We start from the raw sequence: 15570 nt of genomic DNA on the forward strand, positions 1-15570 counted from the left end.
ATTTAAAGATCGTATCAAGATTTCCATATAACTATATAATTAATTTTAATATTTATATATATTTAATATTTTATTTAGGTGTATAAAGATTCTAGATAATGTTTTTGAAAATTATTTGCGCTCCTCTGCTTCGCGTTGCGTGGCACGGCAGGCAAGGCGCTGCTGCTGTCCAGTGCGCGCGCCCGCGGGAGGTTTCACGTGCCGCGCGCCACGTGTTGCGGCGAGACCAATCATAGCCCGCCTCCCCTGGGTGACACGTGGGCCACTCCCGACACGCGTCCGTTCGCACCCGCTTGCCCCCTCCGCTGTATTAAATGCCCCGCCCCCGCACGCTCGCCGGCGTCGCGTTCCACTTGGGGGGGCTCGCGGGGAAAGGACTCTGGTCGTCGGACGTTCGGGTTCTCGTCGAAGGAGAGGTGAGGTGAGGTGTTAGGTTGGGTGGGGTGGTTGATGGAGAGGAAGGGAGGGTGCTGCTTGGCGCCGAGGTACGCGGGGCAGGCGGCCATGGCGGGGCAGATGGGGAAGATCATGCTCAAGTTCCGGCCGATTGCGCCCAAGCCGGCGGCGATGTCGCCTGCGCCTGCGCCCGCCCCGGCGCCGGCCGCACCTGGGGCTGGGAGGGGGAAGCGGAAGGCGGTGGGTGGCGGTGGCAGGAGGGGGAGGAAGCCCAAGAAACCGGCCGCTACGGCTGCTGTGACGGCGCCGCACGCACCGGCACCGGTCCCTGTGCCAGCTGCTGAGGCTGTGCCCAAGGTCGTCGGAGGCTGCAAGGAAAGGGAGAAGGAGAAGGAGAAGTCGTTCTCCTCGCCGTCGTCGTCCTCGTCCGGGATGACATCCGTGGACTCGTCTCCTCCACCGCCACCGTCGGCGACGCTGCCGCTCTTGCCTGTGCCGCCGATGGAGACGATGACGACGCAGGTTGCCGGAGGTTCAGAGCTGCCGCCGGCGGTAGCCCCCGCGCACTCCGCTGGGCCGTCGGTGGTCGCTCCGCGTCCGCTGCTACCAGCCGCTGCGCTGGTGACGGTGGAGGACGTGACGAGCGTCTGGCGCGACGGCGCCGACGCGCCGTCCTCCGCGGCGCGCGCGGGGGACGAGCACGACGACGACGCCCCGGCGTTCGTCTCGGACCAGTGGGGCCGCGTCACCTGGACGAACGCCGCGTTCCACCGCGCGGTGGCGCCCGGCCTGTCCCGCGTGGCCCTCGCCGCCAAGGGCGCCGTGCCGGCGTGGGGCAGCTGCGCCGGCTTCACCTGCCGCGTGCGCGTCCACCCCTCCTCCCCCCATCGCCGCGGCGGCTCCCTCGTGGCCCCCTGCGACGTGTGGCGGCTCGACGCCGCCGGCTGCTACCTCTGGCGCCTCGACCTCCAGGCCGCGCTCAGCCTCAGCCTCCGCCTCGGCGGCGGCGCCCTCCCGTGATACGCCTCCCTCGTACGGATACGTATTTCGCCGCGTACTCCGCCACAAATACCGTATACCGTATCCTGGTCTGGCTAGCCGTTAATTAATCATGCCAGGACCAAATTAGGCCTACTTAATTACGAGATCAAGAGGTGGATTACCATTAGTTAGTAGCAGAGAGCAAGATTTGCAAGTGTAAGAAGTAGAAATTAACTAATCCAGTGCAGTGATGCTTCTGGAATGGAATCTGCAGGGAAATGGCATGCAAGAAGCATGCGTTTCTTTTTCCTTTTTTAAATTTTGCCCCCCAAATGTATGGAGATTTACCTTTGTTTATTAAAGCCTAATTAATTTAATTTAGCTGGTGCAACAGACGAGGTGGCAGCGGCATTGGAAATACGTGCGGAATATATATATATATATTTTGATTGGTGTGATGGTGTCACGTCATCTTTACACGTTTACGTAACCCCGCTGACTAGTCAAGAGAGACGTGGATGGATCTGCGCCGTCCGTGGCCCGGCTCAGGTGGGTCATGTCGCTGCGATGATATGAGGATGGTGGGGGATGGGACGGCCAGTAGCTGTGTTGGACTATTAGTTATTCCCGTGACTAGATAATTAATTGCTCAAGTACTACTTTGGTCTTATTTGAATTTTTAATTAATACTGTTATTGTTATTACTTGATTATTTTTTTAAATTTTTTATAAAATTTTCAAATAAGACGAATGTTCAAACGTTCGGACACAAAAATCTGAACAGAAATTGAAAAATAAAGTTATTATGAAACACCGAAATTTTGTATAAAAATTCTTAAAATATTAGTCATATTTTAAGGTATTACTACTACTCCAATACAACAACATAATTTTATGTAGTTTTTAAATAAGAGTTATCACTTCATATATCTACCTAGTTATCACTTCATGTGATATCCGTATTTAATAGTGGGAGTTTATATTATTTTCTTATGCATCTAATTTATTTTTATGGTGCTAGAAATGTAATTATATTAAGACGGGAGGGAGCACTACTTATAAACCGTTATAAACCGGTGATATTGGGCGTGAACTTCTTAGGTTCTTTTAACACGGCCCAGCCGTCTAAACTGGCAGCCACCTCTTTTTTGCTTTTTTTAATATATGTATTTAGAGTTTTTTCATCGTTGTTTAGCTATCGTTCTGGCTTTTTAATCGCTAAATAATACATATTAAAAAAATTATATTCACAAATAATTTTTAACTACAAATATACCCTATACCGTTCGACTTTTTTTTCTCGGAAGAAGCTAAAACGATCACTCCAGAATGTTCGTCCATGTATCTTTGTAGGCACAGGACCCTGTACGTTTGAAGACTAGACCGATATTAAATTGACGAAGTTATTACGGACATCGTATTATCTAGCTGACTTTGAATTCGGATGGACGTGTTCCACGTTCACCACAAGAAACGTAATCATCTGGGCTCATGTTGGCGTATTAATTTCTTGAGGTCATGACTTAATGGATTCAATCAGAACAATCAATCCAACTACAAGAGTACATATATTATGTGTATGCTATATAAAAGTTAGACCAAAATATTTAAATTTGAATTCAAAATGATTTCATATAATATTGATTTCTTGCACTTAGGAATACAATTTATTTATAATAAAAGCCAACACATACGTGCAATTCCTGTAGATTATTTTATTACGGGCGTGTTTGGGTTCCGGCCTTGCCTGCCCATCCTTGCTGAAGCATGTCGTGTCACGCTCACATGCATGAGATACACGTTTTATTAAGTTATAAGATGTTTTGATAATATATTAACACCATTAAGATTATGGAGATACAGTGGTTAATATTAAAGATGACTCTCATTGTCTCGCAGTTATAATTACTTATAAGTTAAAATTTAAAAATTAATTTTGAATTTGATTTTGTAATCTTTAATCCTAATTTGTTTTATACATTCTCCGTCCCAAAATAAGTTTATTTCCATTTTGGATACATCTTCGTCTCTTTAAAATCTTTTATAATTAATATTTTTATTGTTATTAGATGATAAAACATGAATAATATTTTACGCGTAACTAATTTTTTTAAGTTTTTTTATAAATTTTTTAAATAGGACATACGGTCAAACACTGGAAATGACAAAAAAAATAAAGTTTTTTGGGGATGGAGGTAGTAATATTTATTTCTAAAACACTATACACATATATATACTCCTATATTATTGTAAATTATTTTTCATTTCGAAATAATCCATTCCTGTACTTTTTGTTGAAACAACCAGAGAGCCGTGCCGTGGTATTGTTCGAGAATCGAGTAGCCCCTATTGGCTTGGATCCGCGCGGCGTGTCCGTCCAATCGGAACCCCCCCACATCGCATCGCCGCAGCAGCAACAGTGCATGGCCGCCCTCCCTACTCGATCGCCGTAGTACCACCTCCCCCCCCAAGAGCGAATCGAACGCCCCCACGCCACACACACAGCGCGCAGATCCGTCCCTTTCGACTGGAAATCACGCCGACGCCCACGCCCACGCCCGATTGGTCCACCCACGCACCCATCCCATCGTTTTCTCCACCACACCACAGCGATGCAAAGCTAGCCGGCAACGGCGAGCCCCCCCCGGATCGTATCTCTTTCCAGATCTCCGGCAGACGCACACCTGGACGACGCCCGCCGCGAGACCAGGGTCGAGGAGGAGGGGTGCTGCTTTACCGGAAGCATCGATCAACACGTCGGTCACCGCCACCTCGCGGCCGGCCTCTCGCCGGTGACTCGGCGAAACCGTACGGACGCACTACGCAGCTGGAGATCGGCCATTGGTTCCCTAGTCGTAACATGCACTGTACCTGAGCCGAATCGATTGGGTGGAGAGACTCTGAGGAGAGGAGAGCCCAGGAGGACGAGATATGATATGATGATAAGATCAAGCTATGAAGTGGCCATTGGAGAGTGGCTAGGGTCGCATGCAGATGCTGTGCGTTACAGTACCAGGTGGATGGTAGAGCGGCTAGGGTGTTGCATGCGGCCATTAGATTATTTCTACGGACGTACGAACTGCGGCCTTAATTATTTATATATATCAAGTAGTTCGGAGATTAGCGTGGAAAGAGTTCACCTGTTTTGTTTCCCTTTTAGCACAAAGAAAAAGAAAATTCCCAATGAAACGATTAAAATTTGTTTAATCTCTTCTATACCTCTAAATTCTGTCTCTGATATAATCACAAAATTATAAATCTTGCACCAATATAACCACAAAACTACAATATTTATAGCTCTGGTCGGGCATTGGTACTGGGAACCTTTAGCTCTGGTCGAGGCTTGATTTGTAGGGAAAATATTGTAGATAAATCAGTGAATGGATAAAAGTCTCACTAAGCCAAGCAACAAGCCCAGCAAAGCACAACATGAGAGCTCATACACCATACACCACCAGGCACCAGCAAACGTAACCAGTAGATGCATCAGTCACCATCGATGTCTCAGGCGACTGACCACCTCTACATGAGCTCTCATCTCATGTTGTTACCACCACCATTAGAGATTACCTCTCATCTCGTTGCCTACTGCCACTGCCCCTACTAGAGATACAAAGGCTGCAGGAAGATGCAACATCTCAATCTAGAGTTAGATCTAAATGCAGTGGTGTGGGATTTGCGACAGCAAGCCATCCACGACAAGAAAGGAGGCGAATGGAAGCCAACTAGGGTTCCAGATGAGCTTATGCCCGCATCTTTTCCTCTCTCCATTGGTTTTGCCTATAACGTGAAGAAAACATAAGGTGGAGGAACGCCTTATCCCCCGCAACGGCCTTACCAGTTACCACTATGGCGACGGTAAGAGCCCCCGAGCGCCACCGTCTTTGTTGAATGCACCAGCGAATGCTGAAAGTGCATCTAGCTCTTAAAGCATATTTTGGATGATTAATGACAATGCTAATCAAGCATGTGTGCGCTAATGACTTGTGGTTGCAGAGAAGAAATGAAAACGACTCATGTATGGATTGCAGAATATTGATTACAGTGAAAGTGATCCCAAAGCCGAAATTCTACGGAGTCGAGGCGGTCGAAGACGATTTCTTTATTTTCGTTTCTGAGTCATAGGACATATGTACTATTAAGAGATGTCACTAAGTCGCTACATGCATCCATAAGTGAGTCGTGTGAGTTAGAGACTTAGTATTAGCGAATTTTCAGAGAAGCAGGACCGGACAGTCCGGTCAGAGCCGGGCACTCTGACCCCTACTCATAGCTTACTGCTAAGTGTCGGCCAGACGGTCCGGCCCCCTGGCCGGATGGTCCGACCACTGGCACTTTTCCCAATGGCTTGTTGACGCAAACAACTCTTTAAATTGAATCTCAGGATTCTAGTTGTTGGGAGGCTGTCAGTTCAAACTACAGGGTTCCTAGGGCTATCCTAGCACCTCCGAAGCCTCCCCCACTAATTTAAACACATCCTAGGGAGATTAATGCAAGGATTGTGACTTTAGGTTAGTGAATGATCTAGAACTGTTCTTGGGTAAAGATGGATGCATGTGCAGTCAAGGTGACCTATTACTCTTGGAAATTGATCTCCTAGATGGATAGGCGTCGCCCGCGAGCCTCCAAGCTTTGTGGATCTGCCGAGAGCAAGTTGTGAAGGTCCGTGTCTAACCTCCGCAAGGAAATAGGTACGTTCTATAGTGGATTCTTGTGCTTCTTCATAGATGGTTGCAGAGTAGAGTGGATTGTAACCTTGAGCTGGGTGAAGTGTCTTGATCTTGACCTTGGTGGTCGATAAAGGGCTTGCTAGCTCAAAGGTGTGAATTTGAAGACCCGTGTTGGCCTTGTGGGAGGAAGCCAAGAGAGGAAAATGATTGAGAGTGATCTCGTAGGAGCGCCTTAACAGAGAGAAGGATCAAAAGATACGAACTTCGGGATAAAATTGCTTGTGCCTCCATTCATGTGTTTTCCGATTTCTCTCTGTTCCTGTGATCTTTCTACTTTCATCTTCTGCACATCCACACACCACACGTTCCCAGGAACTTCATAGCAAAAGAGGACTTTCAAAGTCCCTCTTGTCTTGACCGGGCAGTTCGGTGTTCATACCCGGCTGGCCGAGCTTCTCTGTTCAACCCGAGAGGACCAACCAAATGGTCTGGCCTCTAAGCCCGGACGGTCCAGTCTTACTAACCGCTGCATTTCGAAGAATTTTTAGGAAACCTATTGACCCTTCCTCTAGACTCTCCCTTAGGGACTTCAATTGGTATCAGAGCCCGTTCTTCTGAAGAGGCTTAAAAGCTTGAAGGGATCCAAGATGGGAAACGAGGAGAGTGACGCTTCCAAGACCAGGAAGATGGAGACGCCGGGTCAACTCAAAAATCACCCAACTCTAGAAAGAAAACATCCATTGACTTTGATTACTCTAAATTGAATTCATCTCCTTCTACCAACATATCTTTGTCTTCGAGATGCACTCCCTATTTTGATGGAACATATTATGGAGCATGAAAGCACAAGATGAAGCTTACTTGATCTCTTTGCATCTTCTACACACACACACACCACACGTTCCTAGAAACTTCATAGAAAAAGAGGACTTTGAAAGTCCCTCTTTTCTTGACCGGATAGTCTGGTGTTCATACCCGGACGGTTCGGCCAGACCTCTCGGTTCAACCCGAGAGGACCGACCGGATGGTCCGGCCCTTGAGTTCGGACGACCCGATCTTACTAACCATTGCATTTTGAAGAATTTTTAGGAAGCCTACTCACCCCCCTCTAGGCTCTCCCTTAGGAACTTCAAGTACTACCGTCGTCAACGCCGGAGAAGAACCCCCAAGTGCCGTCAATGCCGCTAGTGAAAGTGCATCTAGGCCACTAATTTGTTTTGATGATTAATGACATTCAAATGATTTGGACTAATGGTTTATGTGAGATTGTGAAAGTATGACTAGTCCTCATGAAAGTATGGTTATTGCGTCGGTCATGTTGAAAAGAGAAAAAAATCACTATAACCCTGTTGGTGTGCATGGTCATTTTGATTTTGAGTCGGTTAGGAGTGTTGTACTATAAAGAGGGGTGCGCAATGAACTCAAGAAATGAATACCATGCTCGGAATTATTTTTGAAGTGTATCTTTTGCTATGTTTTTGGAGTTTTGCTGGGATTTTTAGAAGTTCCGAAGAAAGCAAATTCAGTACTGTATGTTTTACGGAAGTTAGGAAGAGAGCTTTGGAAGTTTCGAAGATTTACGGAAGTTTTGAAGATGGAAGAATTAGGTTCTGTCAGATTCATGGAAGTTGTGATGAAAGCTTCAGAAGTTCCGAGGGAAGCTTCAAAAGTTTCAAAGATGGCGAATTTCGGTACTGTATGTTTCACGAATGTTCCGAAGGTTTTGATCAGAACTTCTAAAGAGTTGACTTTTCACAGTTCATTTTGAAATTTCTAAGTGTTGGAGGCTGCTGTTTTTGAACTGACCGAAAGTTCCTAAGCGAGCATCTTTGGCCCCTAACGGATAGAAAATGAGTGGGGATATAAATACCACCAACCCCACCAGCTAGGGTTGCTGGTTCACTTGCTCATCTTTTGGCCCATGGCTTGTATTTCTGAAGATTCACTTTAAGCCTTGCTTTCTAACTTCCTCCTCTCCATATATCTAAGTGTTTGGATTTTGTGTGTGAGTTGGTGGATTTGAGTTGGTTTGAGTGCTTGGTATTGACTCTGTGAAGAAATTTCTTGAGCACTAAATTCATCCTCAAGATTCTCTTGCAAGCTTGTTATTCTTGGTGGTTGAAGACACCTAGACGGCTAAGCGTTGTTCCTTAAGCCACCGAAGCTCTTGTGGTGCGACAAGGAAAAGTTTGTGAAGTCGGGTCTCACCTCTGCAATGAAAGAGATATGTTGAGTGAGGGGAGTGCATTAGTGCAAACCCCAAAAAAAGGGTCGTAGAAACCTGGCTCAAGTTGAGCTTCTCAATGGAGGAGAGTACAATCCCCTCGAAGATTGAAACTTTGGTAAAAATGTCTTCGTGCAAATCTTGTGGTGAAATCACTCTAACTTGTGTTTTGAGCCGTGCGTACTCTAGTTGTTGATTGTGCAAAGCTTAGAGGTTACCCACTAGTTACTAATTTGATTTGTTAAATCTTTACATTTTTGTTCTAGACCTGGTGCTGTCGAAAGATCCGAAAGTGACCGAAACTTCCGAAGGCCAGAAATTCCGAAGAACTGATCCGAACTTTCAAAAATTTTAGCTTTCGTATTTTTAGTTTAAAATTTTTATCGCCTATTCACCCTTTGTAGGCCTTGATTTACTCTTTCTGGTAGATCCCCACAATCACCAATGTCGTGGTTGGATCCGTGCGTAGAAGCCCCTAGTACTGTTGGATACATGTGCTGGAGGAGCCATCAATGTCACTGGATCCTTTGTGACCTTCTCATGCCTGGTGTGCGAGTAGCAGTACTAGGATGGTTTAATACTTTTGTGAAAAGTGGGGCCTACCTTAATACCTTCTTGTTATTATTAGAGTAAGAGCGGTCCTTAAACTTGTGACGCGGTATTACTTAAGACCATAAACTTAGAAAATGCACGTTTAAGTCCACGAACTCGTTTTAACGTCTAAAATTATGGACCTATATGGTACATTAAAACGAGTTCATGGATCTAGATAATACACTAAAACAAGTTCATGGACCTGATGGTACATTAAAACAAGTCCATGAATCTAAATGTGCATTTTCTAAGTTTATGGACCTAAGTGGTACCGCGCCATAAGTTTAAGGACCGGTCATATACTTTACTCTTATTATTATATACCCCTTTAAAATAACCAGTGCTAATAGCGGGCGATGAATCTGTCACCACACTACCCCAAACTCTTTTCATTATTTATGAGAAGGCAACAGAGGACTCATATATGAGTCATGCTTCACAGACTCTCTACTTTATAAGAGAACAAAAATCATCGTGTGTGTGGGGCGGGGCAGGGGGTTGCGGGTTTGGAATGGTCTACATGTTAGCCATGTGTCATGTGAGATCTCTACATTAAATGGGTAAAAAATAATAATACAATTATAAGGGATCACGTGTCAGTAACAAATATATATATATATATATATATATATATATATGATAACAATAATAGGTTCACTATATTTTTTTAATTAAATTATATTGCAATGCACTAGTAACATGAAGGACACAACTCATCTTGGTGGTGTCAGCGTATCCATGTTTATAACATACAGAGATATATCTATCCCTATCATAGATTCATATTTCATATCTTCTAGGTATCTTCAAGGGACAATTTCGTTCCCGTCCTGATTTCTAAGTCTAGTATTTATTTTACTCCTTTTTTAAGGTTTTTGTTTGTGCTCCTCTTTTTTTTAACCAAATTAACCATTTGCTCCTATTTTGAATGGAAGTTATGTTGACCGTCAGTTGACCAATATATTTATTTTAAAAATAAAAATATATTGCTTTTGTATATTTCTATGAAACTTATAATTTTTTTAAATAAACTATGTCAATATTTTTTAAAAAAATTATAAGTTTTTAAACATGTCATTTGAATTAATAATATATTGGTTTTGTATATTTCTATGACACAAATGACTAAAAAAACAGATCAAAATGATTTTCTCGTGCAGGGGTAAAATAGTCATTTAATATGTCATTTAACACCGTTAGTCCTTCCATCCAAAGAAGAGGCAACCGGTTCGTTTAATTCGAAGAAGTAAGGATAAAAACGAAAACCCTAAAAAGAAAAAGACAAATAAATATTAGAACCTGAAACAGGGACAGAAACGAAATTACCCCTAATCTTCTAATAGGTCTATATGGTAAATATGTGAAGAAAGAGGATGGTCAGCTAGTTTAGCTAGCCAACCCGTTTAACCTCTGGAATGGCTAGCCGAGCTAAACGGTCAGCTTTTGGGGTATGTTTTCTTTCCACCGGCTAAAATCTTACATGGTTAGCACATCTTATCATATCAAATTTTAGTTTTTTTTAAAAAAATATTTTTAGGAGACTATTTATTTAACTTGATAGGACTAAATGGTTAAACATACATCCTCAATTATCAAATATAATAAGTCATCCTTACCCAGTATAACTGCTATTCGTTGCTATCTACGTGGTTAGGCCCACAAGTCATCGTACTGGCCACTAAAAATTTAGAGAGTAAAAATGAAGAGTCTGATAGAGCGCATATGAATTTAAACATACAATCTTTAAACATAAATAACTAAAAAAATTAAAAGTTATATTTCAACCATTATTTTAGAGATGCTCTGCGAACGCGCGTGGCGCCACGTGCGTCGAGCTGGACGCTACGTACTGTTGTAATAGCATCAATATTTATTCCATGGCTCCTCCCAAGGCAATCTTTCAATCTCGATTCCCATTAAACAGGCCCTACCGCCGCGTATCCTAACTCCGTCCCATAATTTTTTGTTTTTTTCATGTCCAATGTTTGACCATTTATCTTATTTGAAATTTTTTTATGATTAATATTTTTATTATTACTAGATGATAAAATATAAATAGTATTTTATACATGACTAATTTTTTTTAGGTTTTTGTACTAATTTTTTAAATAAAATAAATAGTTAAACGTTGAATAGAAAAAACGAAAAATAAGATTATTAGATTACGGAGGTCTTTCAAAACATCTTTTTTCTTTGTGATCTATGACTATGACAGGTGGCAGTCGATGATTCCAGAGCGCTAGCTGCTGCTTTTGCGGAGGCATCTACTCCTTCGCTACCATCTATGCCCGCGTTCCGCACCAGGGGGAATGGGCTAGTTATTTGATATGAATTAATATATAATTAATTAATTATTAATTATTAAAAAATAAAATAGATTAATATATTTTTTTAAAATAAATTTTCTATAGAAAATCTTATAAAAAATATAGCGTTTAGCAGTTTGGTAAGCGTATGTGCGAAAAATGAGGAGGTTAAATAACTTGTTGGGGTGACCATACGTGGCATATACCCTTTGTCCTAAAAAACCAATTCTCTGGTTTCCGTGTTCAACATTTGACAATCCATCTTATTTGAAAAATTTTCAGGAAATTAAAAAAAATTAGTCACACGTAAAGTACTATTCATGATTTATCATCTAATAAAAACAAAAATATCAATCGTAAAAATAATTTAATAAGACGAATAGTCAAAAATTATAGGTAAAAAAGTAAAAAATTGGTTTATTTTGGCGACGGAGGGAGTACGTATCTTGATGTGCATGTCAATTTCAAAATATAAATTGTTTAAGAAAATTAAAATACTGTAGTGTCTTTTTTAGATAACTACGATTTTATACCAAAGGAGTACGTGTCATCTCCTGCCTCGAGAGTTCACCGACGGATCAGAATCAAGGCTAGTCGCAGTGGCAGTGGTGGTATATATGTCCTCGCACTCATATATTCACTTTATATTTATCTATCAGCTTATTAATAACTAAAATAATAATTTATCATAATATATATATCCTTAGCAATTAAAATATAAATATCACTCGCTTTATTCTAAAATATACTTATCTAGTATGGGAAGTGACTCTAACTTAGTACTACTATAAATCTACAAATCCAAATCCAGTATCAGGTAACTATATTTTATAACAAAGAAAACATAAAATAAAATACGACAAAAACTTATAAAATGAACCATAAAATTAATTTATAGAATTTAGCTTATAAGTGTGAGCGTAACAAAAAGATCAATGGTTCTACAATAACTAGTGGATGTTGGTAGGGGTGGACAGAAAAGCTCGTGCCTCGTTAGCTCGCTCGACTCGTGATAAACTCGGCTCGGCTCGACTCGGCTCGTTTCATTTTTCTAACGAGCCGAGCTAGCATTTTAGCTCGTTAGAGATAACGAGCCAGCTCGAGCTGGTTCGTGAGATGCTCGCGAGCCTAACGAGCTAGATCAAAGACACAAGATTCACCGGTGTTCATTGCTTTCACCCTGGAATGCATGTATTTAGTACTTCATAGGTTCACCATGTGATTTGTTGGTTTAAACTTTAATATTTAAATATAATTTCATATGATTTGTATGTTTGAAATAAAAATTTGATTGTATAACCTATTAAAAAATTATTTATGTTAACTTTTTATGCATGGCTCACGAGCCTAACGAGCCAGCTCGAGCTTTATAACGGACCGAGCCGAGGTAGGTTTTTAGCTCGTTACGATAATGAGCCGAGCCGAGCCAGCTCGTTATCTTAACGAGCTGGACCGAGCTGAGCTGAGCTGGCTCGTTATCCAGCCCTAGATGTTGGCGAGTGGCTAGGGCCGGCTGCACATCGACTGGATTACTTTTGCCAAGAGCCAGGACAGGACAGGTGTGTATGGTTTAACCTAAACTATGGCCATGTTTCTTTTAGCTTAGGATTATTATAATCTAGATTATTGGGAGTAAGCTGAAAGAAATAAACAACTTAGAGTAAGTATAATAGTAGATTATAAGTTGGCTATAAGCTGATGTGGAGGAAAAAGGTAAAAAAAAGTGTGGTTGGCTCTCATGCAAGAGCCAGCTATACACCAACTCCAAAAAAATGCACTAATGCAAAGGTAAGAGAAAAATATAAGAGATAAAAATTATAGCCAACCTTATAGTCAATCTATTATATGTGTTAACTATAATATAAGCTTATAGCCAGTAAGTTGGCTTTACTATTAAACTTGCTCTTATTAAAGTAGCTTATTATAATCTGGAGCCCAACTTATTATAATCTGATAAGCTCATTTAGGTGAGCTTTTTCTAGCTTATTGGGTGAAAAATTACCTACATGGCACCCACTTCCTCTTTAGACTTGCAAACTTAATAATCTAGCCTATAAGGAAAGAAACAACTCACAGCTTATTCTACTACAGATTATAATAATCTAGCTTATAATAATCTAACTCAATAATCTAGATTATAATAATCTTAAGCTCAAAGAAACTAGGCCTATGTGTACCGTACGTTAATAATCTTAATCTGATACAATAGTATGGAGCACTCCACTTTTTTTCTTGTAGGGACTACTAGTACTCCTGCGTCGATTGAAATTAGCAGTACTATTGTCTTTGCAAAGTGACAAGTTTCTGTAGACCTATTTCGTGAGCTTATGTTAGCTGCGGTTTTTTCTAAAAGCCGCTTCTGTCGTAAGCTACTCTAAATTGTTCACGGCTTCTAAGAATTTATAGTATAGTTTTTGAAAAATGAACTAAGAAACTATAAGCTAGAGAACCTGGTTTCAAAGCTTTTCCAGATTCTCAGAAGCTGGCTACCAAATAACTACTTATCAGAATCTAAAACTCCTCCAAACAGATCCTATATCTATGAGCAGTGGTGGTGATAGATGTGGGGAATCTGGCATACTATACTTGAGCACCAACTCACACCTACTCCGTACGTCCTAAAATAAACCAATTTTTCATTTTTTACCTATAATTTTTGACTTTTCGTCTTATTTAAATTTTTTTACGATTGATATTTTTTTATTAGATGATAAATCATGAATAGTACTTTACGTGTGACTAATTTTTTTCTAATTTCCTGAAAATTTTTCAAATAAGACGGATGGTCAAACGTTGGACACGCAAACCGGAGAATTGGTTCTTCTTAGGACGGAGGGAGTATTTTTTAAAAAGGAAAAAAAGACTATATGTCAAACCACTTTTATTAACTCTACTTTAATAATATGCTAATGATATTTTTAAATAAAATTTTGTTGCATGCATCGACGAACTGGTAGCATCTGAAAAAGACTCTACTCCTAGCTCTTTAATTCAATTTTAAAAACGTATTTTTACTCTCTTTGTGCGTTGATCCAGAAATTTTGTCCTTCTAATACTTCTTATATATATATATATATATATATATATATATATATATATATATATATATATATATATATATATATATATATATATGCACATTATCTAACAATTTATAATGCTATTCTGAACAGTTTCTTTTACCCGTATCACTAATTTATTAACTGCGCTAAAATTATCCAATGGATTAAGGGAGTACATAGGCCATGTTCGGCAGTAGGGTTAGTAACCCGCACAGAAAACTTACTAATAGATTAGTACTTGATTAATTAATTATTAATTATAAAAAGTAAGCAATGGATTAATATGATTTTTTAATACAACATTTCAATTGAAAATTTTCATCGTGTGTGAAAAATAATCTAGAGTTTGCCTTTCCTTTGTACTGTGCCACCACCGTAGTCCACTCCATCACCAACACCGGCATGCACCAGCTATCGAGAGAGCAGGTCTCATGAACCGTCTCCCTCGTGAAGTTCTGCACCGGGAAAGGGCGAATAAGGTTTTTGGGAAGCGCTCCGCGCGACTACTTGTTGTTCGTCCACAATGGCTTATCTTCCTCGTCGATCGGTTGCGGCTCGCCGTCGTCCACATCTTCCGCGCGAGTCGTCCGTGCTGCGATCAATCATCCTCCTCCTCAGGATTCCCTCCGGTACAAGTCAATTATATTTAATTTAGTGCTACATCTGTTTAATCTGTTCATGTATAGCTATTTCGTATATATGTTTAGATTAAGTCTCACTAGTCTGTTTATTAGTTTGTTCATGTTAGTTGATCCATATATCGTCGTGCTTTCGTTCTACAGTGTCATAATTTATTTAAGTAATAGATTAAATCATTATGTGCTTATATTTTCAACCTGTATCACCTAAATTCTTCTGTAGCGTTGGATCTGGTATGCACGGCCGTGATTAGATTAGTTTAGCAAGACCATCACGGATAAACAACTAATAATTTATACGCACTAACGCTACGGTCATATATTTTTGATATCTAATGGATATAACAAAATACAATATATCAATTTTAAATCAAAGCATCTAATGAAATTATTTTGAGACATGAAAACAAATATCCGTATACCGTTCCTTGGGTCTAAAGAAAATATTAAAATGATCGTAGAGCAATGCCTTCAGACTGCAAACCAAAACTAAAGTATAGTTACACTCTCAAAAATCCATGTCAAGGAGTATCCGATTAAAACGCGCGGTCCTTAAGCAGATGCTTCCATGTTGTTATTACAAGTTAAAGTTAAAAATGTGTTTCAACATCTACACGGATAGTGTGATATCGATTAACAAAATTAACTGCATAACAAACCATATTCCATCTGTTATATGGTCTCTCGATCTCTGTGTCA

The 15570-nt window shown here is 40.8% G+C and overlaps 1 protein-coding gene across 1 annotated transcript; it reads left to right on the plus strand.

Moving 5' to 3' along the window:
- Window positions 1–358: 358 nt before the first annotated feature.
- Window positions 359–1696, plus strand: LOC121055999 (vegetative cell wall protein gp1-like). The gene has a single exon (XM_040529575.1). The coding sequence runs from the start codon at window positions 451–453 to the stop codon at window positions 1414–1416; it is 966 nt and encodes a 321-aa protein (XP_040385509.1). The 5' UTR covers window positions 359–450; the 3' UTR covers window positions 1417–1696.
- The last annotated feature ends 13874 nt before the right edge of the window (window positions 1697–15570 follow it).

This window comes from Oryza brachyantha, chromosome 12 (genome assembly GCF_000231095.2).
Source record: "Oryza brachyantha chromosome 12, ObraRS2, whole genome shotgun sequence".
In the NCBI taxonomy this organism is placed as follows: Eukaryota; Viridiplantae; Streptophyta; class Magnoliopsida; order Poales; family Poaceae; genus Oryza; species Oryza brachyantha.

Excerpts from the sequence above, each read along its gene's own strand:
- LOC121055999 (XM_040529575.1), top strand. The coding sequence starts at position 451 with ATGGAGAGGAAGGGAGGGTGCTGCTTGGCGCCGAGGTACGCGGGGCAG.